General features: G+C 42.7%; 1 protein-coding gene across 1 annotated transcript in view; it reads left to right on the forward strand.

Moving 5' to 3' along the window:
- Positions 1-25,748, forward strand: part of Itpr1 (inositol 1,4,5-trisphosphate receptor type 1) — a 333,498-nt gene that overhangs the window by 112,380 nt on the left and 195,370 nt on the right. The window contains exons 5-10 of the mRNA XM_051155019.1: positions 7,678-7,793; positions 18,087-18,173; positions 20,439-20,597; positions 22,840-22,938; positions 24,383-24,466; positions 24,569-24,715. Of these exons, the coding sequence (XP_051010976.1) occupies positions 7,678-7,793; positions 18,087-18,173; positions 20,439-20,597; positions 22,840-22,938; positions 24,383-24,466; positions 24,569-24,715 (692 nt within the window). The remainder of the gene's footprint in view (positions 1-7,677; positions 7,794-18,086; positions 18,174-20,438; positions 20,598-22,839; positions 22,939-24,382; positions 24,467-24,568; positions 24,716-25,748) is intronic.

Genomic DNA, 25,748 nt, shown 5'->3' on the forward strand with positions numbered 1-25,748 from the left:
GAACATAAGGTCTAAAGACAGGACTTTTTACCTTTTTTTTTTTCTTTTCAGACAAGGTTTCTCTGGACTCACTCTGTAGGCCAGGCTGGCCTTGAACTCACAGTGATCTGCTTGCCTCTGCCTCACTGAGTGTTGGGATTACAGGTGTGCTGCACCATGCCAGGGGGGAAATATTTTTAAAAATAATACTTTTATTACATTACTACTTCACTTATTTATTGTGAATGTGTCGGTCAGAGGATAACTTGCAGAAGTTGGTTTTCTCCTTCTACCCTTCCCCTTACCTGGGTTCTGGGCATTAGACTCAGATCATTAGACTTGTATGGCAAATGCCTTTACCTACTGATCAATTTGCCTGCCTGGAGAAAGGAAATATTTTCAGCTTTGCAGCTCAATAGAAAAAACTCAGGATATTATATAACAAGAGAACAATGGTTTGTAAATATTTTTATTGGTGAGAGTCATTCATCTTCTCCATGGACATTGAAATTTGAATTTGACATAATTTTATGTTACAAAATGTCATGCATTTTGTTTAAAATTATGTAAAAATGTGAAACCCTTCTTAGCTTGTAAACTGTGCATGGGTAGTCTGCAGTTGCCCAGTGTTGGCCCAGGAATCCACAATTGGCATTTCCTGTTCTAGATTCTCACCTGAGAAGAAGGTCCTGGCTGTGAGAGCCTGTATACCTCACCAACCCATGTGTACATTTGTATTTGATCCACTTATTTCTAGTTCCATCTCTTAATCCTTAATGATATTTGGTGTATGGAGCTTCAGAACCTCTGTGCTCACTCCCACCTGCCAGCACGCCCTATAGTTGCACTCCCCTCCTTTAGGAACTCCCCGGTTGTCCTGATGATGGTGATGATAGTGTGTGTGTGTGTGTGTGTGTGTGTGTGTGTGTGTGTGTGTGTGTGTTGGTGTTAGGTGGTGGTGGTGGTGGTGGTTGTTGTTGGGTGGTTGTTGCTGTTGATGTTGGTGGTAGGTGGTGGTGGTGGTGGGTGGTTGTTGCTGTTGATGTTGGTGGTAGGTGGTGGTGGTGGTAGTGGTGGTGGGTGGTTGTTGTTGGGTGGTGGTTGTTGTTGATGTTGGTGGTGGGTGGTGGTAGTGGTGGTGGGTGGTGGTTGTTGTTGGTGGGTGGTTGTTGTGGTTGTTGTTGGTGGGTGGTGGTGGTAGTGGTGGTGTGCATCAAGGTCTAATGATCTTTTCTATACATTTTCAGTCCATCCTTCATGAGAAGGCCCGACCTAACTTGTTCCATGTTCCATGTTTGCAGCCTCCAGCTCCCTCACAGCCTTCCTGGAGTTCTGCAGACTCACTTTGCTACCTCTTGGTTTTCCTTTGCAGAAATACAGGCTTCATTGCACCTCATCTGTCAAGTTCCACCCTCCTACTCTTCCCATCTTCACTTATAACTTGGGAAGATGAATTTTGGTTTTATAGCAGATGATATTGGTTTTAAATTTTAAATTTTTCCTTCATTTTTTTTTCTGGAGATGGGGAGTAAAGGGCTTTATTCTGTCTGTATGAAAAATCATTAATCAAGCTCAAGGTTTTATAAATCTCAAGTCAATATATATTTTCAATTTCAATAGAGGCTGTGATGTCCCTAGTTCCTGAGATAGCTGCAATGTATTTCTAATCTTGACTTCTGTGCCTTCCCCTCTTTCCATCTTTCCTCCTCAGTTTCTGTCTTCTGACATCCTTAAGTTGCATTCTATACCTTCTGCTTGCTGCTAGAGCCACAGCTCCTATAACTGACTGTTGTCCTCTATGTGTCAGCTGTGGTTGTTGGGTGATGGTGATGATGATAATGATGATGACAAGCCCCTATATATCAGCCTCTAGATTTCAGTGTGTTTTGGATGGTGGTGGTGGTAGCAGTGACGGCGGTGGCAGTGGTGGTGGCGATGGTGTGTGTGTGTGTGTGTGTGTGTGTGTGTGTGTGTGTGTGTGTGTGGTGTTACATGCTCTGAGTCTGTGGATTCTGGATCCACCTTCCTTTAATCACCTATGCTGAGGTTCTAGGCATGCCTAGCTGTGTTGCCTTTAAATATAGGTGCTGGAATTCTGACTATGGCCCTCATTCCTTCACAGCAAGTGGCCTTACCCACTGAGCCATCACCCCCTGTCCCCTCCTCCCTGTTCTTTGAAGGTCATGAACATCATTTCCCTCCCAGCTCAGGGCGTCTGTGTTTCCTATGTCTTCTGCTTGAACTTGTGTTTCCCCAGAGTGTCTCCTCCTCCTGTACTAAGGACTTTTCTCACTGTTGTGACAAAGCATCCCACAGGGACGACTTAGGAAAGAAGAATTTAGGAATGGACTGTTTGAGGTACAGTCCATTATGGAGCTGAATGTGAGGTGCTGCATAGTCATGTATCAGCAATCAGAAACAGAGAAAGAGGGGTGAACATTTCCATCTGTCTCCTTCAGTTTTATTCAGTCCAGAATCCCTACATATAGAAACTCTTTCCTAGACACACCCAAGGCTTTGTCTCCTAGGTGATTCCATTAAGTTAGCATCTGAGATTGTCCCACATTCCCTTTCTGCCCTTAATGTCTACCCTAAGATGCCCTGGTGATGCTTTCCTGATGACCTTTGGTAACCTCTGCTTCTTCCTGCATCCTCATTATGTCCAAAGGCAGTTCTTGCCTCCAAGTCTTGCCCCACACAGTAAAAGGGTAACAGGAAAGCTAGTGAATTGCTAATAATTACATTTAAATTGCTTGGTTTAATTGTCAAGCACCATGAACTTGCTGGATTCACCTTGTTTGTTTGACTAGCTTGTCTTTGTCATGGATAGGGTTTTAAGGCACTGCTGTGTGTAGTTCTGTTTGCAAGGCCCAGTACCTGCTCATAGCAAGCACTTCATTAAGTTGTAATTAATTCTGTGAATAGAATTCTAGATGCTTAAAGTTGGACGTGTCTTCAGAGGACCCCTGAGCTGTGTTTCTGGAGCCCAGAATCATAACACATCTGGATGACTAATCCAGCACCTTGCTAGAGGGCTGTTCTGTCCCTAGTCCTCTGCCTTGTGGACAGAGCCATGAGGGTGGGTGGGTGGTGTAGAGACCAAGGGCTCTCACATTTATTCTTTGATGTAGTCTCTGATGAGTAGACTTATTTCTTCCCTTCAATTCTACTTGGCTACAGGCAATTCCACTTGGCTTCTTGTGCCCTCATTTTCTCTTAAGTGTGCACCCCAAGTCCTCATAGTGAGCACATTACACAGCGCATCATTCCTTCTCCAACTGAACTCCTGAGTCATTTAAGCCATGGAAGATGCCTGAACCCTGTTCTCTCTGGTGTCTGTCTTACCTAGTCCTAGAACATTCAAACCAGTTCCTCAGTTCTCTCCTCCTAGAAAACTGTAGCATGTGAAAAGGCTTCAGAATAGTCCTAAGTGATTATTTTGAAAACTTAATTTAGTTTATTCCTCAAAGACCTAAAATAGCACCTGTCATACAAGTTTTTCTTTGAGGCGTATTTTTGGAGTGAGACACTGTGTGTGTGGGTGTATGTGTGTTTATGTGTATACACATACATACACACAAATATGCTCACCTCCCTCCTTGTAGATTGTATGTGTATATTCTGCTACTAAGTGCTCTGTATCTGAGTGGTTCTATACTTAGCACAGTGTTGGGACCCAGTAGAACTCTTAATTTTGCTCTGCTGTGCTATCCAAATAGCAATGGGCACCATGAAGCCATGGAATTGCACAATTCCAGAAGGGTACTTTAACATTATATTTGAATGCTTAATTTAATTTTCACTTTGGATCCGTTACTAGGCAACCAGGAAGACAGGGCAAAATCAGCAAGGCTAATTTGGTTCCGTTACTAGTGTGTTAGCATCTCCTTTATTTACATCCACAGTTGGTTGTAAATACATTTCAGTCGATGCATTGCTACACTTCATCCAAGGATAGTTGGCGAGGCAGGCTCTCCATCATGCAGTGCTTAAATTCCTGCTCTAGCCCTCTGGAGAGGATACCTGAGTTTTGAGCCTGCGTGGTAGAGCCTGGTGGTTTGTACCATAGCACACATAGGTGTAGGATGGTATTCCCATTGCTTTCTACCTGTTGGCATCATGGACTCAGCCTGTTTCTCATATCAACCTGAGTCAGGTTGTTGTAGCTTTGGTTTTGGTAATGTATATAGTGACAAGCTATTGGCATATGAAGTACATTAGAGGTTTAAAACATTTTAGGCCATTTTATTTTCTATATTTTACTATTGATGAAAATTGAAATTGTAACTGAGCTTTTAAAGTAAGTCATATTTTAAAAACTAATGCTGCTAATTGGATTCATTGGCTCATTTAAAAAAAAAAACCAAAAAAACAAAAAACAAGAAACAAAACAAAACAATCCTCCAAACAACCAAACATGACCAAAGCAGAGCAGGGGTGGTGGGAGTGATAGGGGTCCTGAAAAGATGGCTCAGCAGTTCCAAGCACTTGCTGCTCTTCCAGGGGACTAAGTTTGGTTCTTTGTTTTTCAACATTCATGTTGGGCTGTAACTTTGGCTCCAGAGGATCTGAGGCCCTCTTCTGACTTCTATGGGCACCTGCATATATGTACAAACACGTATGCATGGAGACAGACAGACATACACACACACACACACACACACACACACACACACACACACACACACAAAATAAATCTTTTTTAAAAAGACATGAAGTTGGGATATGGATGTTGGGGAGCATCCAAGAGGACTTGGAGGCAAGAGTGAATATGATCAGACATTATTTACATGTATGAATTTTCAGTGAATAGATAAAATATTAAAACAGTTCTGGTGAAATGTTTCTGATTTTATTTTTTTTTTAATTTAAGTGATAGGTTAGCTGGGCTTTGGTGGGAAGGTATGTAAAACCCATTTTTTTCAGGAGGCTGAGGTAGGTGGGTCACTGAGGATGTAGGATGTGTGGTACAGGGTTTCTGATATGTAGGCCAGGGAAAGGGCCGGGGGTGGGGGTGTTTATTTAAGGAAGTCGTCCTGGCTCAGTCTTGATGCTACCTGGGTCCTGCAAAGACGACAGAACATTTGATCCTGGCCAGTTGTGTGACTATTCAGGAGGTGGGTGGAGAGTTTACATACATCATGCTAGTAGGAAAACCATTTCTTGCAGTGATGTCATCACTTTCCACTGATTCTGTAAATGACCGTGACTTATCCCTTTTATAATTGACACAGAGAGCTGCAGCCTTATGTTAAACTGGTTTCCTGCCATGTCTTTTGCACTCTAAAGACCTGCGCAGTGCCTTTCATATGTAATGAAAATAACTTTCAGTGGACGAGTCAGATTCTAGGTAAAGACAAATCTCACCATTGCTGTGTTTACCTAGTGAACAGTCTGTGACTGTATAGAAATACTGAGTTAATGACCTTGTCACATGGAGAAAGTTTGCTTTTACAATGAAGATGTTTTTCTTGATGGTATGGAGTATTTGCAAATATAATATGCAGAGAGAATCCATTGAATTCCTAGAAGAAAGAGGTGTCTGAATTATAGGAAGGTTTGGGGTTTATAAATTGGACACAGCTGTGTGCTGCATGGCTCCAGAGACTGACCTGATTAGAGTGACTAGGAAACAAAGATATGACAAACCCCCTGGGATTGGTTGGTCTGGGCTCTCAGAAGGAAAGCTGCAGCACCTGTGAAGCTCAGCGTGTTTCTTAGGTCCAGCTGAACTGGGAGGTGGGGATATTGCATATAGATAAATGAGGAGGCAGGGCTTCTGGCATGCAGTTGCGTCAAGGGGCAGGAGGGGTGAAGCTACAGTGGGCTTTTTCTGTCTCTCTGATCGTTGCCTGAGGCACTGGCCCTTGACATGGCTATGCCCATGTCAGCAATACATATTCATTCATGCCTTAACCTGATCTCTGCAGGCAGTATATGAACTTTTCTTACTTTGAGGTAATTATTTGATTAAGATAATATGTAGGATTCATTGGAGAAGGTCTTCTAAGAGAATCTGTCTTAATGGGTAAGAATAATTGATTTGTCTATTCTGATGTACTTTAAAGCTCAGGATTTCCAAATTGGGCATTTGCTCCAAGTTTATTAATCTTAGTCTCTCTATCATTCTATTTGAATACCTTGTATGTTAAAATAAGTTTTAGGGGTATTGGTTTTAAAACTTAGTTTCCAAAAGAAATTATTTCTGAACTTCCGTTGTTATTCTGGGTAGCTATTCAAGCTAAGCGCTTATTCTACTGTATAGCTATGTCCTGCCTCCACCCCTTTGGATTTTATTTTTTGGCATAACCCTCTCAAAATAAATGTGTATTTAAAAAATTATACATACATGTATTACTGAGCATATGTATGTATATATATATAATAAAACAAGCAGGACTGTAGATATTAGTGAGAAAGATGAAGATGAAACAGTAATGTTGTATCTAACTAATCACAATGGCCACATAGTTGTTTTATACCTCAGCTCAGTTCATGGACTTGCTTTGGTTTCTTTTGTAGTTGGTGTAAGGGAATGCCTGACAGAGACTTTAAAAAGGGAAAGAATTGATTTTGTCCTTTGATCACAAAGAATGCCCACCCGTCAGTCAGGGAGGGCATGGCAGCCTGGCAGAGATGGCTGTGGCTTATGGTGGAGCTCATTTATACTTCAGCAGACAGGAAGCAGAGTGCTTGCTCAAGTCATAGAGTGAGTCTGTAACCCTAAAAGTTGTGTCCCTAGTGGTCACATCCACCAAGTAGGCCCCTTGTCCAAAGGGTCGATGACTTCCCAAGACTGTGCCATCTCCTAGGACTAAATGTTCAATGTGGATTTGTCAGGACATTTCACACTGGGATCATTATCACTGTATTAGGGCAAGGCTCACCATGCATACACTGAGGGATGCTCTTTGTGACTTTGACTCGGATCTGACTGGATCGGTCTTTGTACTTTGGAGTGTCTAGCCAGAAGAGTAAGAGAAGGGTTGTGTCTGCCTTTCTCTTGTTTTCCTGGTTGCTCTGCTGCCACAGTCATTGCACCTAGTTCTTTGCAGAAATCTTGGAGCTCCTTGTCCAGGCTTCATAACACTGATGTAATATGTAACATCACCTAAACCCAGGATTACCAACTGGAAGCAATTGGGATATACTCATCACTAAGGGACAAGGGCACATTTATTGGTCTCAATTTGAATTTTGCTGTTTTTGAATTGTCTGTATCCTAGAGGGTCTTCTTGCAGATAACACTTGAAAGACCTTTGCTTTAGGAGGTACTGTCAAATAGATGATATATAGGCTATTGGATTTGCATTTAACAAGTATCAACAAGACCAAAGATCCTTATGTGCATTGTATGCAGTCGGGACTCTTTGGCCTTAGAATTATCTACTGTGAATGCAGGGTGGTAACTGTGGAGAAAGATTAAGAGCCCTAGATTTTGACATGTAGTTTGAGCTCTGCCATTAACTGCCTTTGAGACAACAGACAACAGTTTGCCTTTCTGTAAACCTCAGTTTCCTTACCTGTAGCTCCACGTGGTGATGGTGAAATTTTAAGACCAAAGTTTGTAAAAGGGCTTTGTTCCAACACTTACATATAGCATATTAGAAAACCTTAGTAAGGCTGGAAAGTCTTTTTTCATAGACTGAGTATATGTGCATCATCAGTAACGGCTTCTGCCTTTTCTTTCCCTTCTAGACTGCCTCTTTAAGCTATGCCCTATGAATCGATACTCTGCACAGAAACAGTTCTGGAAAGCTGCTAAGCCTGGGGCCAACAGCACGACTGATGCGGTGCTGCTCAACAAATTGCATGTACGTATGGAGATGGGACTCCAGTGATGGGGTGTCCTGAGTGTCGCCTGGGTGACGCCTGAGGGTGGCTCGAAAAGGCCTGGTTATGTCATCTTCTGACCCTGTCTGCTGCCTTTTAAAATCCGTTGTCATTATCACCATTATTATTATTACTACTACTATTATTATTGCATGACTATTCTTCTTATATATGTATGTATCTGTGCACGATGTGCATCTGCAGTGCCCATAAGAGGGCTTCGGATCCCTTGGAACCAGATTTGCATATGGTTGTGAGCTGGGAATCTAACCCAGGTCCTCAACAAGAGCAGCCAGTGCTTTTAACCGAAGACCCATCTCTCTAATCTCCTGGCTTTCTTAAAAAAATTCTAAGGCAAGATGGACTAAAGCCATCTTGAGATAGTTTGCAGGGAGGTGGCATTTCCCCCCCAATTTTCCAGGGGTGGCTTGAGGCAAAATGGTGGCTAGAATTGAAACTTGGCTCCACCACTCATTGACTGTGAACATGGTCAAATTATACAGTTCCTTCTGTGGACATGTAAAATAGAAACAATGGTCGTCTCGACCTTAAAAGGAGGTTGTGAGAATCATACTAAGGGGTACATGGAGGTCTTATGAATACCATCAGGCATGCAATTAATATCTTTTGTCTGTTCTTTAATAAAATTTGACCATCACCATTGTATTTATCATATTTTTTGATATGTAAGAGAAGTGCTCACAGCACTGCTGATGTCCTGTGTGACCACAGCAAGTCTCTGAGCTTCTATAGATCATCCTATAAAATTATGATGTCATTCTTCTGATGCCTGACACCTGGAGGCTAAGCTGTGTGGAAGCTCTATGCCGTGTGCAGAAGGGGGACCTTGCTGTAGATCTAGTATAATGTAACTGAATTACCGAATACTCACCTCCGCACACTGTTTCATTTTCCTCCACGTCACTTGTGTATCTTCTTAGAATATAAATTGCATGAGGGCAGGTGCTTGTATCACGCTGATTCTTGCTGAGTCCCTCGTGTCTATAGCCAGGATTCACATTCTCTTGGTACTCAGGAAGTAGGCAGGAGAAGCACACAAACATGATGCTTCCTGGTGCTTAGTTATAGCTTGAAAGATGGGCCCTGGGCCCTGGAGGACCTCACAGTCTCCAGCCTCAGCCCATCACGCTGTGGCTCAGGTGTGGCAGTGTTCTAAGTGTCTACATTTGATGAGGTTGGAGTTAGGAGAAGGTGCTCCTCCCCTCAGCATATGCTGCTCTGATGAGGATTCTGTGTTCAGGCAAGGTCCACTGCTCAGGGTCCTAACTTCCACCATCTCATACTGAGCCAGTGTGAAACATGTAGTCACTCCCACTGCACCAGACCTGTTCTCATCATGGGGATGGTTGTGTGTGCCCGGGCCCTGAACTTCTCTACAGCCCTCTTATCATAGTAGGATTTATTCACTTTACTTTATTGACCAGCCCACTCTTATCCCAGTCACATGACCTTTACACTCACAGACCATCCTTTTTAGATCATCCTTCGCCAGGGTATTCTTCAGCTAAGATCTTTGTATTCTTCCTCCCAGCTTCACTGTCATCTTAGCAGAATGTTCCCTACACACTCATAGAAATGCAGCCTGGTTTTCTCCACCTCCGCTTCCTGTTTATGTCTTTCTCAGTGCTGAATATAGACTGCAATTATGTTTAATAAGTTCCTTAATTATTTGTCACTCATTAAAATGGCAGCTGTACAAGGTCAGGGGCATCGTCTCTCTTGTCAAGCCTGTTACCAGCTTCTCTCATGGTGTCTGGAGGAGAGGAGGCCCGTGAGAAACCCTAGCTGACTGAGCACTTTACCAGATACTAGAGACAGAATTGCCAGAGCCTTAGCCATGTGGAAACACCCTAGCAAGTAAAGACTAAAGAGGTAGTCCTGCCTTAGCATTAATGAAGAGGCAATGCCGAGCAAACTCCTCCCCTTTCCTGTGTAAGAGGTGTGTGGCACAGGGATCAGGGAAAGCTTCCTGGAGGAAGCGGGAGGTAACCTGTAAACCTCATGTGAGGCATCTCCAAGAATTACAGAGCAGGGGAAAGAACAGGAACAAAGACCTGGAAGGTAGAGATTGTGTTAAAGACTGAAAGAATTATGTCACAGTTACAGTAATCACAACATTTGGACTTAGTGTCCACAGGCCCATCACTACCCCTGCATAGAAAATACTGTAGGGTTTAACAAAGGCCCAATGGCTTCCTAGATAAACAGTTTTTAAAAATAGATTGCGAAGGAGAAATAAAGGGAAAGCGATAAGTTATGTTAAAAGTTACACACTTAGGTTAATGAGCAGGGACAGTGGGCTCGGGCTTGCAGGACCTGATGGATACAGGGAGGTGGATGCTTGTAATGTGGGAAGTAGGATGCCCGTGAGGAGGCTTTTCAAGATGACCAGCAGCTGTGAGTACTGCTAGGAGGAACAGGCAGCACAGTCCAGGCCTCCTTCAGCAGTACCTGCACTTCTGCAGAAACACATTGCTGATGGTACTAATGAAGCACACACAATTGAAGTGGAGCAGGGTCCTGCATTCTGAAAATTACAGGCACCTTTTTATCTAGGTGAATGCCCTGACAGCCGTAAGATTGCATGGAATGCAATGGCAGCTTGTTGCACAGACCTGAGCCAGGCATTTCCTGGGCACTGGCCTTCCTGATTCCTGTGCACTGAATGTCACTAGCTCCACTCCTCCTCTTCGAATCATTGCACTAATCAGAAGTAGACCCCCTTCCCCCAGCCTGTGACAGGAACATGGGCTTCTCATTGAGGGGCTGGGGAAGGCCCTCTGTTCTTGCTCCTAAGAGGGCACTATTGGTGCAGATGCCTGGGCGTTACCTTTGTGGAAGCCCTAGGTGTCTTTAGTTGTCTTGCTTTTGTATCTCTGATATGAGGATCACGACATTCAGTGAGGTCTTAGCAGTACATCTCAAACTCTTTCTTCTCCTGTGCTTTTTACCACAGGGGTTCAGATTCCTAGTCCTCTCGACCAACAGGAAGCCAACAGGAATAAAGGAGTCATGAAGAGCTGTGTTGCTCATGGGGTTCCTGCATGTGCAGGTCTGGAGGGGGAGCAGTGCCACCTCCCTGTGGTGCTGTGTGGGAAGGTGGGCTGGGAGTTGCACATGGCAAAGATAGAAATCTATGCTTCTGTGTGTAGTCCTTTGCGCTTTAACTATGCTGGCAGCCAATTCAGTTAAGGCTTACAGCATGTGTTCCACAGCACCTCAGAATGGCTGGGTTAGAGCCAGATGTGAGTGTTCAGTGTCTGCAACCTGTGATCTATGCCTTTTTTCCATCAGTACTTCCTTTCGATGCTCCATCCTCCAACTAGATGAATAAAATAGGCCATTTTTGCCTTTTTAAAAAAGGTCTAGAAAGATGTTTATTAAGTTGATAAATACAAGACATGATAGAGAATGACTTAGGTATAAAACTTTAGACTCACCTAGGTATAATAGATAGTACTTTCTTCAAGGTTGCTGAATACAAATGAGCTAAGCATTTTAAAAAAGATTTATTTATTTATTATTTATTGTATATGAGTGTTTTTATCTGCAGAAGAGGGCATCAGATCACACTATAGATGGTTGTGAGCCACCATGTGGTTGCTGGGAATTGAATTCAGGACCTCCAGAAGAGCAGGCACTGAGCCATCTTTCCAGCCCAAGCTAAGCATTTTGATTGTAACTCTTATATATGGTTTTCTTGATTGTTTCATAACTATTATTACTGTATAAAGTTTATTGTAAATAAAGAACAATCATTCCATAGACACATTGAAGAAGAAAAAATATTATGATGTATGAAAATGTTTTTCATTACATTGCTTTTATAGTAAAAGTAGTTTACTAAGAATTTATTCCCTAGGAATGATAAAATGTTTAACAAACTAATATAATGTTTCATTAATAAGGTTCTATATGTAAATATATATTCATATCTCTACACATACACAATCATACGCATTTCACTTTTCCTCTGTAGCTATTTGCCTTTTTTAAAAAGTCTATTCTTGTGTGTGTGTGTGTGTGTATGTATGTGTGTGAGAGAGAGAGAGAGAGAGAGAGAGAGAGAGAGAGAGAGAGAGAGAGAGAGACAGACAGACAGACAGACAGACAGACAGACAGACACAGAGACAGAGAGACTAAGATATAAAAGACAGAGAAAGATGTGGGGGTTTATATTATGTTCCTTGTGCTGTTTGCAGAAGAGAAACCAGTTCTTTGCCCTAATGTGAGATGGCTTGCATGGCTTTGCAGTCTTGAGTGATGGTCTGGCCTTGACTTTGTGTGGGTCATACTTTCTTGCTTAGTTGGAGTTTCTTCCCCTCGTCCCAACATCTGCCTGTTTGGGTGCAGTCATTGAAAGGTGGTTATTTTGGTCAGTGCCTCCCCTTGCCTTTGGGGGCTGGTCTCTAGTGGGTTTTCATTTTTATTTTGGTCAATTACGGGGCAGCACCCAGGAGGCAGAGGTCAGGTTATTTTTAATTGAGGCCATTTAAGGAATTTGTTGTCTAGACCAGTCAACATCCTTTTGACAGGGGTAAGCACTGTGCCCAGCCCTCTGAAGGAGCATGCCACCTAGTGGCTGCTTCCTGTGTGCTCCCTTCTCCAACAGAAGCTGGATTTTCACTCTTTAGGTCCTGACTTCCCAGCAGTCTCACCTTCACATCACAACATTAGTTATAAAGGCTCTAACTAATGTTTCTGGAGAGCAGTTTTCCCATGACCTTGAAATGGGTGCCCACACCGTTTGAAATTTGAGAATGAGGATCTCATTAAGCTATTTGACCTAAGTGAAGCAGACGAGTGACAGGTTGTTATTGTTTTTTAAAGCCTGGGATATGAGTAGCTGTTTTTTCTGGACCTTTAATTTAGTGTGCTCTTACGTCATTGAGAGCTCATTGACCTCACCTTAATAACCTTTCCCCACTCTTCTTCTGCCCCTTCTATACCAATTTAATAATGCTTGCTTTATTTCTGAAATAAAATAACAGGTGGCTACATGAGGGTTGACCTTGATCTTCTTTAGGGCACATGGTAATGTCAGTTGGCCAGAAACTGTGAGCTGGAGTATTTTGTCCTTAGAAATGAAAAACAGTTTCTGACCCACAGCGTAAGGGAAATGAATAGTAGGTATTTCATTTGGCAAGATCTTTAAAGAAAACATAACAAATTTCATGGCTTTTAAAAATATCCAAGCTACTTGCTACAGAGACCCAACAAAGATGTAGTGCCAGAAATCACACAAATGAGCTATAGGAAAAGAATTCCAAAGTAAATACAAACAGGAAAAGAAAAGGCCACTAACTACCGGGATCCTGGACTTGATTTCATGAAGACTAACCTTGGTCTTCATTGCTCTGCTACCCCGACAGGGAGATTCTAAACTGTTGGTGGAGATATGCTATTTTCTCCCATCTCAATGATGTTTGTTGGGAGTAAATAGAAGATTTTCTTTCCACTTTTAATGGCTACTTGGTGGCTCCACTGTATGACAGTACTGACAGTGTAGATAACCACTCCTTGTTGGGAGGGGAGATAGGGAGACTTACTCAAGATCCTGATAACTTTTTAATTTAATTTAATTTAATTTAATTTTTTACCATTTAAAAAATGGTGGGACTTTGCACGTTTGTGAGTTTATCTAAGAAAGACAAACTGCTAGAAATAAAATTACCGAGTAAAGTTACATCCATTGAGAGAAGTTCCCCCCTCCACACCCACACATTATTCTTGGAAAGCTTGTATCAGTTCGCTGTGTTACAGTGTGTTCACAGACATATATGAAGGGTTTAACAAACCATGATCTCATTGTTTTCAAGGAAGTGGGCAGCCTTAGTCTATGGTCCCAGGGACAGTCTGGGTTTTGCTACCTACATATTATGTTGCCTATTGAATGTAAAAGACATGATTGAAACTTTTTTGTCTATAAGCCAAGTTTTGTCTTGTAAGGGAAGTTATATAAGGATCAGTGCATGAATTTGAATGAATTTTATCTATTCTCTGTGTGTGGATGTGTTCAGGTATGTTAGTGCGTGCGTGTGTGTGTGTGTGTGTGTGTGTGTGTGTGTGTGTGTGTGTGTAAAGGCTACAAGTCATCCTTGAATGTTGATTTTCAGAAGCCAGAACTCTCGTTGCTTTTTGTTTATTTGTGACAGGGTCTTGGTTGACCAGAGAATTCCAGGGATCTCTGTCTACCTTCCCTATGTCCAGCAATGGGGTTACAAGCCTGTGCTGTCCAGCCTGGCTTCTTATGTAGGTCCTGGGGAGTGAACACTCAGGTCCTCATGCTGTCTGGCAAGCACTTTCCCAACTGAGCCATCTCCAGTCCCTGCACTGAACAAACATACTTTATATTCATGCTATTACTAAAGGGTGAATTGGAGACTTTTCTCTGTATATGATACGAGTTTTAGAAGTGAGCTCATAGAATGGCCACAAGTTATTGCTTTCTGTGTTTGCTCAGTACTCATAGGCATGCATAGTCATCAGTGATTGCTAACAGATATGAAAGCGTTCTAATTCAGGGTTTCATAAATGTTTAACTGTGATCTCCCAGAGTGTCTTTAAGATAAGTCTTAGGTTCTATTCTCTATCTACTTTCTGTTCATCTTCTTTTTATTTTAGACAACTGCCCTCGCTCTTCAGACCCACTGCTTTGGAATTAGTTTCTGCTATGTAATAGTACCTTTTGGATGATCAGTCTGACACTAATTTGTGCCCACTCAGCATAGGTAGGAACTGTCTTAGTTAGGGTTTCTATTGTGGTGATGAAACATCGCGACAACAGCAACTTGGGGAGGAGAATGTTTATTTGAGTCACACTTCTGCATTGCTGTTCACCACCAAAGGAACTCAGGGCAAGAACCTGGAGGCAAGAGGTGACACAGAGGCCATGGAGGGTTGCTGCTTATTGATTTGTTCACACTGGCTTTCTAAGCCTGCTTTCTTATAGAACCCAGGACCACCAGCCCAGGGATGGAACCACCCTCAATGATCTGGGCCCTCCCACATCAATTACTAATTAAGAAAATGTCTTACAGCTGTGTTGCAGGATATTCGATCTCATTGTGAACTCTGGGATTGTGAACTGTAAAATCTGTTTCTTCGTTGGTATGGCGCAGTCCTAACACATACCTTTAGCTCAAGAGTTTACTTTTTACTGTAAACAAGTCTTTGTGATGAGGCTCAGCCGTAGCACACACCTTTAATCCAAGAGTTAAATAAAGTCAATCCTAGGTCAAGAGGTAGAGCAAGAAACCATCTGACGGGATAAAACAGAAAGGAGGGACGTTGAGAGGATACTAAGTTAGCATGGAGAAGAAATGGCTTTTGTCTTTTTCCTTCTGATATATGAACTGAGTAGAAAGACACTTTCCTTCTGGGACATCAGCTGAGTAGGAAGACCACCTGGGTGCTTTTTCCACCTCTCCGAGCTATTAGGGTTTCACCTCAGTATCTGGCTCCTGAGTATTTATTGGTAAAATCAAATGGTTGGGATTTTCTTTTTTTTTCCTTTTCTTTTCTTTTCTTTTCTTTTCTTTCTTTCTTACTTTTTTTAAACAATACAACTGGATCTTATGGAGTCTTTTTTTAAACCCAGGTTCCCTTCTTTCAGTTAACTCTAGTTTGTATGTCAAGTTGACATAATACTATCCAGCAAGGAAACTTAATATTTTTAGGCTCTTAGGTCTTAACTGAGGCTTTGGAATTTCTTGGGAATAAGAAAAGATTCATGAGAATTTTCCATCTTAAAATCATTTGAGTACAGGAAGTGCCACTCAAGGACTTTTCTGTGTGATGTTTAGGGCATAGAGAAGCTGTATTTGCTTTTTTTGGGAAATGTTATTTTATTTTTCAGAATCCATTGATTTTTCTCCCTATGACATTTTCCCTCTTGAGTTTCCACTCAGTATTAGCTGAGAAAAGCTTAGTAGAAAGAAGAGATCACTCTGTATAAAGTATAAACTCTCACTCCAAATTAATCCAGCCAGTGCTTTGTCTGGAAATCTACCTGTGGGGATTATAGAGAGCTTTAGAGTACGTGAAATACAGGGTTGAAATTGGGAGAACAAGGTTAGGACAGGCGTGAGACTGAACACCTGTATCGAGGTCATCATGGATAGGCTGCTGCTAGACTGTCTGCACGGCATTATCTCCGGATATGACTGGAATTCTGTGGCTTTATCTTTGTATTAGAGAGAGTAGAAGACTGGGATCTAATTCAAAAGAGATGGAGAGAAATGGCCAGATGGCTTATCCTTCTTTGTCAGAGCTGGCATGCACAGGGCTCCCCTCTTTAGAGTCCCATGATAGGCAGGTCATTATCTTCCTGCACATCACTGTGTTTGTAAATTCGGATTGCTTCCTGCAGTTTCCCCCAAATCTCACCTGTCTAAGTCATATGCATGACAGGTAGAGCTAGAGAAAACCCAAAACTTGAAGGAATGCTTAAGATTTTGGCCCAGCCACCTAATTCTTGTTTTAAAATCTTCAAGGCATTTCTTAGGTTTAGAATCTTGTCCCTAATAATAATGACTAAATTATTGTCTTAGAGCCAGGTACTGTGGCATACACCTGGAATCCCAGCACTTGGGGAGGCAGAAGCAGGCAGATCTCTGTGAGTTCCAGGCCAGCCTGGTCTACAAAGGGAGTCAGGGCTACACAAAGAAACCTTGTCTCAAAAAAAAAAAAAAAAAAAATGTTGTCTTACTCATGTGGAATCTTAGTCTGTGAAGAGACATCATGACTATAGCATCTCTTATAAATGAAAATATTCAATTGGGGCTACTTACAGTTCAGAAGTTTAGTCAGATAGCGTCATGACAGAAAGCATGGCAGCACACAGGCAGATATGGTACGGAAGAGGTAGCTGCAGACAGAGAAAGAGATCTTCCTTTCATATATCTTTTGTAATAATTATGGTAGTTTCCTAATGCTTGTGTGTTTCCTTTTGTGCTAAGAAAACCAAATGAGCTTTGCTAACATACAGTGACCTGGCTGAATGATAACGCTTCTATGTAGGGACTCTAACACTAAATCTCCAAAGGCCCTGTGAATGAAAGTATGTTACCCATGAAAGGGAACCTGTTGGGATCTGGTAGTGTTTTGCCTGAAGAGAAGGGGAGAAACTCTAGGGAGCGAACATGGCAAACCAACGCTTCGGAAGTCTTATTGTTGGTAAACTGGGATGTTACCTTCCATCAGCTTCTCTATGACATGTCTTTCCTGTCATGTTTCTTCAACCTATTTTAAGGATGGGCTCCAGGAAAGCCTGCTTATTGTCCAAGCTGTTAGTAGTTCCCCATAGCCATATTGTGATATAATAGCTCCTTTAAATGCTCCTTGGACAAAAGAATGAGAGAGGGATGTTTATGATGTTGGCCCCAACAGACTCTTCTAGTACCTTCTGTTGGCTTTACCACCTTTCCGAGCATGCCAGACTGCTCTGGTAATATCCCTAGCCTTATTTGCAACTGTACAAATTTGGAATTTAAACCAAATGCATATTTGAGAATTAGCTCTGTCACTTTCATAAATGAATGATAAAAATTGAAGCCAAAATTAAGCAAGAGTTGTTATATTCAATAGAGAAAATATTTCACCCAAGCCTATTGTACTAAACATCCAATTAGCTGTGTGACGTGGACAAAAACTTTAAATTTTTACTGTTTCTTGTTTAAAATGGGGTAATCATCTTCCTTTTAAGGAATCACATGAAAATTAAATAAATGATGATGGATTTTTGGCAGTAATGAATAACAGGCCACATATGGTAGAGCAAGTAGCCACTATACTAGGTGATTTATATGAGGTGTGGGAACCATTTTTATCCTGGTTTTACAAATAAGGACTCAAGCTCACAGAAATTTCATAATAAACTAGTTCCCAAAAACCACGTGCTGCCCTAAACCAGCTTTTCAATTCAGTTTTATTTTATTCCAAAGCCTTAAAGGACAGTTGCAAATCACAAGAGGAATGCAAAACCCTTTCTGGCCTTACTCTTTTGTTCAAATATATAAACATGCTCTTGACTAGTTTTTCATATGCCAATGCCCATGACTTCCCTGAAGAAAAAGCCCACTTTAATGAAGTCCCGATGGCCCTTAAGCTGAGACCTAGTGCATAAGCTGCCTGACTCATTTCTTAGTGCCTCTGGCTATGCCTAGGGGTCAGCTTGTTTTGTGGTTCTGTGCTGCTGCAGAGGAATAGAAGCCTTGTGCTCTTGTGACCAGTCTTCCTTGTCAATGTTACAGCATGCTGCAGACCTGGAAAAGAAGCAGAATGAGACAGAAAACAGAAAACTGCTGGGAACTGTGATCCAGTATGGCAACGTGATCCAGGTAGGAGCAGCTGGCTCTTCTCTTCCAGTGCTGAAGCACGACAAAGAAAGAAACTGAGGATGTAAACTCGTGATGTGGGCTTACCATTCCCTTGGCAACAGGGCTCCAGTGGTGGCAGCTACCTTATTGAAAACAACCTAACTTGGTCATCTTATTAGGTCCTGTCATGGCGTAAGCATTTCCTTTCTCCGCCCATTGATGATCACCTGTGCACAGATGGTTTAGATGGGAAACTTTAAGCCTGAAGAGGAAGCTGCTTGTTATGGTTTTGCCTAACTTACAACACTTGGGAGGTCTTTGTATCTGGTGAAACGTGGATGCCCTGTACATTTTTGCTGATGTTTAAGAGCTGTTTGCCAGAGATGATAAAAACCGTTTTGTGCACACACAGACACGTGTACGTGTGTGTGTGTGTGTGTGTGTGTGTGTGTGTGTGTGTGTGTGTGTGTGTATGTATGTATGTATGTATGTATGTGTGTATGTGTGTATGTGTGTATAAGGTTTCATGCAGCCCAGATTAGCCTCGTGCTCACCATGTAACTCACCCTCCTCTCTTGAACCTCTACCTCCACTCTCCAAGCATTGGGGTTACGGGCACATGCCTGGCTAACCTTCACAAAGCCTTAACCATGTGTATCCTTTTTAATGAATTTTTTATTAATCAAAAGTATTTCACAGTTGCCATGTTTTATGGTTGTTTGGTTCACCCATTATCTTCTGTATCCTTGAGCCTGCTATGGAGATAACAGAGTCCAAACAAGACTTCCACAACTCTTTCCCAGATGGTTCTGCTAACCGTGTACACTACTAATTATGAAGGAATTTCTTTCTATTTTTATTGCTATTGGGTATAAAACGGTGCTAACCCTAAATAAAAAAATAAAAAAAAAAAATTAGTAAGAACAAATTTCTGTGTGTTTTTTTTTTTTTTTTAAATAAGGAGTACAAAAGTTAACCTGGAGTCTTGCTAAGCTGCCCAGACTTGCCCAGGCTGGCATTGGGCCTTCTTCCTGCTTTGGCCTCCTGAATGTTAGGATTATAGGTGTGTGGGCCAGCATTCCTGGCTATTGCTCTTTGATTACATGGGTTAGGTTAGGCCTTATTAACAGCTCTCGAAAGCTATTGGAGGAGTAGATTACCAATCCCACCCGTCCTTCTGAAGCTCCATCCTGTTATCAAGACTCCGAGTACATGACACTCTTTTGGTTAGACTGGAGAAGGGTGGAACTGAGGATTTAGGAAGTACATAGGGATACTGACAGTCAATACATTCCAGTCCTGTGAGGTTTCAGGAAAGACATGCCAAGCCAGTAGTGATGGTGTCTGCTTCTAGGATGGTTTTAAGTGATCTCAGTTTTATTTCTGGTCTCAGGCCTTGGAACTCACCTGTAGGATGGTGAGGCAGTGTGTGGAGGATCAGAGGCCATTCACCAAGGGAGCATCAAGAGTCTGCAAGGACATTATTGTCTTCTGTTTATCCTGGCCATAGGCCATCCACAATTTACAGAATATACATGTTATTCCTCCACCCCCAACAGCCCTGTCAGGAGATCTGTGGGCCTCTTAAGGGCGCTCTCATGTTATCATGTAAACAGGAGATGTGGCAGCTGCAGTGGAGTCCCAAGCTGGCCTTCCCTCTGTTGGGACAGAGACATCCTGTGTTCCTGCTTTCTCTTTTATTCATCAACATGGGAAACCCTAACAATGCTTACTGGTCCAGATTATTAGACAAGCTCTTTCCCGTCTGGATCTTTTCCCTCCTTCCATGCTTCTTGTAATCATCATACTAAAGTGAAGCATAAAGTACTTGGAATGTTGACAGTGGGTGTCCTGGGTCACCCTGTTCTTCAGAAGGAATGACAGTCCCCTGATGGAGTTGCCCTTTAAATCCGACTGTTGCCTGTTGACAAAATTACCTTCCTTCATTCCCCACTGGTATCAGTGTCTTGTTAGACTACAGTTCCTTAGTCCCCTATCCACACCTCTCTAGCAGCTTTCAGATGGTAGAAAAATTGGCTTTCGCAGTGTCTATTTTGCCCAAGGCCATATTGGTTAAAATTAAAAAAAAAAAAAAAAAAAGCAAACAATTTTTCCTTCTCTCCTGCCCTTGGCTCTGCCTCCCTTCATTGTTCCTTTTGTTGTTTCCTGCGATGGGCACTTTGTGTTTCTCCTGCTTCTTAAGCAGCTCAGTGGTGGGAGGGATTTTACATGACGGAGAGAGCTAGGGCAGAGAACTCACGTCGTTTTCTCTTGGTTGATTTTTAGCTCCTGCATCTGAAAAGCAATAAATACCTAACTGTGAATAAGAGGCTTCCAGCCCTGCTAGAGAAGAATGCCATGAGAGTGACCTTGGATGAGGCTGGAAATGAAGGGTCCTGGTTCTACATCCAGCCATTCTACAAGCTGCGCTCAATCGGAGACAGTGTGAGTGTCGCTTCCTTCGGGCCTGCGAAGCTTCCAGCGGCCACTGTGCTCAAAGCTCAACCAGGAGACCAGAAGCCACTGGCATATGAAGAGATCAAATCACTATGGAAACTAGTGTTTGGGAAACAAGGAAATGGGGGGAGACGTGTGCCCTAAATACACTCGCTATGTTTTTCCTATTGGGGCTCTGAAAAAATTCTATTACCTCAGTAATTTTACCATGAAGACAGCCATCCTGAATTAATATTCTGGTCCAGGATCCTTTGCCGTTCCATTTCCATGAGTGCAACAGAAAATGTGCAGCTATTTTGGCAATGCTGAAGGGTGGAAAGTGGAAAAGAAGCAGCCTTAGTAGGGGGTGGGAGTGGATGTGTGTTGGTGGCGCTTCCTGTGTCCCCATCTTGGCCTGCAGCTGCAGTAGGCCCCTGTCCTGGGAGGCCAGACAATACAAAGCCACAGGCATCCCTTTTGAAGGCAACTGAGAACACTTCTGATATTTGTTAGTTAAATTAGTCAGTCATTACGTGGGCACATACTTAATGGTGAATATGCTTAAATATTATCAGCTATGTACTTGACCTTGTTAAGGTTCTAAAATAGATGCTTTAAAAAAAAAGGCTATAAAGAAATTGGCATGAAGTGTTCTGGAAATACTTACCTTCCCTTTACTTAAAGCTAGGTTTTGCCTCTTTCTTTCTTTCTTTCTTTCTTTCTTTCTTTCTTTCTTTCTTTCTTTCTTTTTTTCTTTCTTTCTTCCTAATGTCATTTAAGTTTATAGGCTGTGGTCAGTTTAAATATTTTTGTGTTTTTGTATGTATATTATATAACAATAGCAAACTGGTCTCTCACTGCAGGTATACAGTGAATATTGATCCACAGGGATTGGTCCTTTTTAATGAACTCAGATTTATTCCAAGTTATAGAAAAACTTAGTCATGTATTCATCCCAAGTAGATCATTCTCAAAATGTGCAGGTTTTACCTTATTGGATGCAGACATCTATTTCTTTTACTTCTATTTCCACCATAAAAAGCAAATGCAGGGCTGAGGAGGTGGTCTGGTGTGCAAGCTTGAGGATCTGAGTTCAAATCCCCAGTATCCACATAAAAGCCAGGCTTGGCTGTGTGTGCCTCTAACCCCAGCATTGGGAGAGTAGAACAGGCAAATCCTGGGCACTCACTAGCTAGCCAGACTCACTGAGCAGACCTGAGGTCCCTTGAGAGAACCTGTCTCAGGGGCATGAGGTAGAGAATGATGCAGGTTGTTGTACATTCTTCTCTGGCCGCCACATGCACATCTGCAGGCACATTCACACACAGATGCGTGCGCGCGCGCACACACACACACACACACACACACACACAAGATAGTTGGTTTCAAGTATTGTTTTCAGTAAATCTTTTCTATCATTTTATCTGTTAATCTATGATTTAGTTGAGAGTGTAATATGGATAATAGCCTTTTAAAAATAGTTTCTCTCATACTATAGAGGTTGACCCACTCATACTGCAGTGTTTTGAGGGCGTCAGCTTAGATAGTGGATTACAATATAAAGTATCATACTTACACATAGTGTAGGTATGCATTTCTGGGCAGAGGCATTTGTTTCAGTTATACACCATTAGATTTAGGTGTCTGTTGCGAGGGGCTGGAGAGATGGCTCGGGGGCCTGGAATTGCCTCTAACAGCAGTTGCAGGGAATCTGAAGCCCTCTTCTGGCCTCTGTCAGAACAGAATGCATGTGGTACACATGTAGACAAGGTGGGCACCCACACATACACACAAAACAGAAATAAACCTTAAAAATGTAAAAGCCATCTAATGACATATATATATAAAGGACAATTTATCTATTAGATTAGATTCTAATATATAATAGAATATTAGGCAAATATTAGAAAGTAGATGTCTTTCTGTTATATTCACAATTCTAAAGATCAATGCTGTAGAAACAAAATAGTATCCAGCGCTCCCCAGAACTGTATTGAGCTTATATATACAAGTATCTCAACTGAATACCAAAAACCTTTTTCTTAGTGCTCTGGACCAGCTTGCCAGGTATCAAAGTATGACCAGCTACAGTTGTGCACTGAACTTTAGCCTCAGCTTTTTTTCAGAACACAAGCCATGCCTGCACGGGTCAAGCTTATATGTGCTATGACGGGCCCCCTGGAACCATGCAGCAGTGCCTGGACAGTCCCAATCTGTCCCGTGAAAAACTGTTTTGCTCCTTCCTTTCCAGGTGGTCATAGGCGACAAGGTGGTCTTGAACCCTGTCAATGCTGGCCAGCCTCTACATGCCAGCAGCCATCAACTGGTGGATAACCCAGGCTGCAATGAGGTAAGGTAATTTGAAAAAGTAGACCTCAGTATAAGGATGAGTGTTTTGCCACAGAAGCAGGCCTTGCGGATGTGTGTGTGTGTGTGTGCCCTCGCGCGCGCGTGGGTGCTCACATGCATGCATGGCATGTGACTTTAGCATGAACTCCGGATACTGCCCATTTTGCAGGGGAAGAACCCAATGCCCACATTTGGGCATCATGAGGTTTCATAGGTCTGTGCATGGGTGATGAATTTGATAAACTTTGCATCTCTGAAGAATCAGTCTCTAATTTGTTAAGCCTGAAAAGGCTCCTTTCACCATTTTCCCCCTAGCTGTAGGGGCACATTTCTTCAATTTGACTCCCTAAGGATGGTGTCTTACTGTTAAGTCTCAGGAAGTGACATTACAGATCATACACAGCCCTGATAAGGTATCCTGTTTTCAGCTATACATCTGCTAAGCCTTTCACTGGGCAGTTACAGACACAGAATCCTAACTCTCTTGTCATAGAATGTCTGTCTCATGGAGAGGGCATGAGCTCTAGATTGAGAAAGATGCGAATTCAGATCTCAGTCTGTGTCCCCGAGCTCTGGAACAGTGGATGGATTACTCAATGTCTCTGTAGATCAGTCTGAAAGGAGGGTAGAGTTTCTTCAGGTGCTGCTGAGGGTTTAGTGAAATGCTGTTAAAATGCCATAGCTCTGCATCTGGAAATAGTGATTGTACAAATACGGGCTCCTGCTGTTAGTGATGACATTAACATCTTCAAATGTCGGTGCTGGACTCATTTCTTGCCCTGGTATCTCACTCTATTTTGTAAGTATTGATTTAATTTAGCCTTTATACTTGAGGCTATTGAATCAGAGACTTGGAGGAAAGGGACATAGCATTCCAAAGGGGGTAGGAGGAAACCAGCGCTGACGTCAGATTTGGAGCATGTGCAGTGAAGGGTACAAACGAACCGTTTGCTACCTAAGCTTTCTCACTCCCCAGATCATTTTTCAGGCTCTTTGTTCAGCATGTATCAGTTCCTTTTCTCATTGCCTCGGCAAAGCTGCTGAAAACAAGCAGCAGCGTAAGGTTTATTGTGGTTCACAGGCCTGGCTGGGAGGACACAGCGCTAGAAGAAGGGGGCTTGAGCAGAGGGAGGCTGTGCCTAGAATAGGAAGCAGAGAGAGGACCAGAAGCCAGGCCAGGCTGTAAGCCTCCAGGCCGCCAACTTCCTGCAGCTAGACCCCTCCTCTTAAAGGTTCCATATTCTGCCAAAACATCTCCACCAGCCGGGGACCATGCATTCAGGCACATGAACATGAGGGGGCGTTATGGCTCCCTGAACTATATATAACGAGATGTTTGTGCTGAAACCCAGCTGGCCTTCCTGGCTACAGTGAGGAACTTTGGGACTGTATGACATAGTTATTCTAGGAGCTATGTGGAAAATTTGCTTTGATTTGCTTTCTAGGTCAACTCTGTCAACTGTAATACAAGCTGGAAAATCGTCCTTTTCATGAAGTGGAGTGATAACAAAGACGACATCTTAAAAGGAGTAAGCTTGATGCTTTTTGGCACTTTGCTTTCCTCAGAGTAGCAGGTTGGTTTTGTTTTTCAATGTGTTTCCTCCTTACTCCCATCTCATGTTAACGTACAGGGTGATGTGGTGAGGCTCTTCCACGCCGAGCAAGAGAAGTTTCTCACCTGCGATGAGCACAGGAAGAAGCAGCATGTCTTTCTGAGGACAACAGGCCGACAGTCAGCCACATCGGCCACCAGTTCCAAAGCCCTGTGGGAGGTGGAGGTAAGGGAGAGAGCCAGGAGAGGTGGGGCAAGGGACTGCCGAGGTGGGTGGGTGCTGGAGTTCAGATTTAAATCTCTCTGCAGGTGTGTTTCTAAATGATACCCAGGTACTTCTAAAAACTAAGTAGAGATGGCCCAGGAAAGCAAGTGCACCATGATGTCATGCATGGTCTTCTGGAGAAAGATAACATCTACACGTTCTTTCCCTGAGTCAGCAGGAATGGCTTTTTCCTACCCGCCCCCTTCCTCTTCTGTCTATTCTTTTCCCCCATCCCTTCAGTTGCTTGCTTATCTGTCATAATACTTTTCAATCAAATTGTGACCTGACATTGATAAATGCAAGGCTCCCACACTGTCTTGGGACACAAATGAAGCTGTGAGATAGAATGTTCTGTATATGGCAGGGAGGCTGCACTCAGGAAACCTCAGCAATATGGTGACCTAAGCAAGACCCGAGAAACAACACTACCACTTCCTGCACCGTGGTGGATGGGAGGGATTCTCACATGGGCCCACACCTCTGTGAAGAGCACAGGCAGTTAGTGGCTGCTGAGAGAGGGGGAAATCAGTCTTCTTCAAGGATGAGCCCCCTGATAGAGCCCTAAGCATTTATACCTAAGAGCAGCACTAAATTAACCTAGCAAGTTGTCTTCTTCTTCTCCTTCTCCTTCTCCTTCTCCTTCTCCTTCTCCTCCTCCTCCTCCTCCTCCTCCTCCTCCTCCTCCTCCTCCTCCTCCTCCTCCTCCTTCTTCTTCTTCTTCTTCTTCATCATTTCATGATTTTGAGAAGAGTGGAGGGGGGGAAGGGAGGAGTTAGAGGGAGAAGAGAAATCATGTAATTTCAATACTCATGCATGACATTCTCAAAAAATACATTAAAAAGAAGACCTGAGCATCCTGACAGTGGACATGCTCAGCAGGATGGCCTAGGTGACAGGAGGGGCATTCTGTTTGCTCTGGAGGTTCTGATAAAGGAGGGTGAACTGATGGAGTGATGGTTAAGATGACCTAAATGGCAATGGATAGTCTCAATCC

The sequence above is a fragment of the Acomys russatus genome, chromosome 13, assembly GCF_903995435.1.
Source record: "Acomys russatus chromosome 13, mAcoRus1.1, whole genome shotgun sequence".
In the NCBI taxonomy this organism is placed as follows: Eukaryota; Metazoa; Chordata; class Mammalia; order Rodentia; family Muridae; genus Acomys; species Acomys russatus.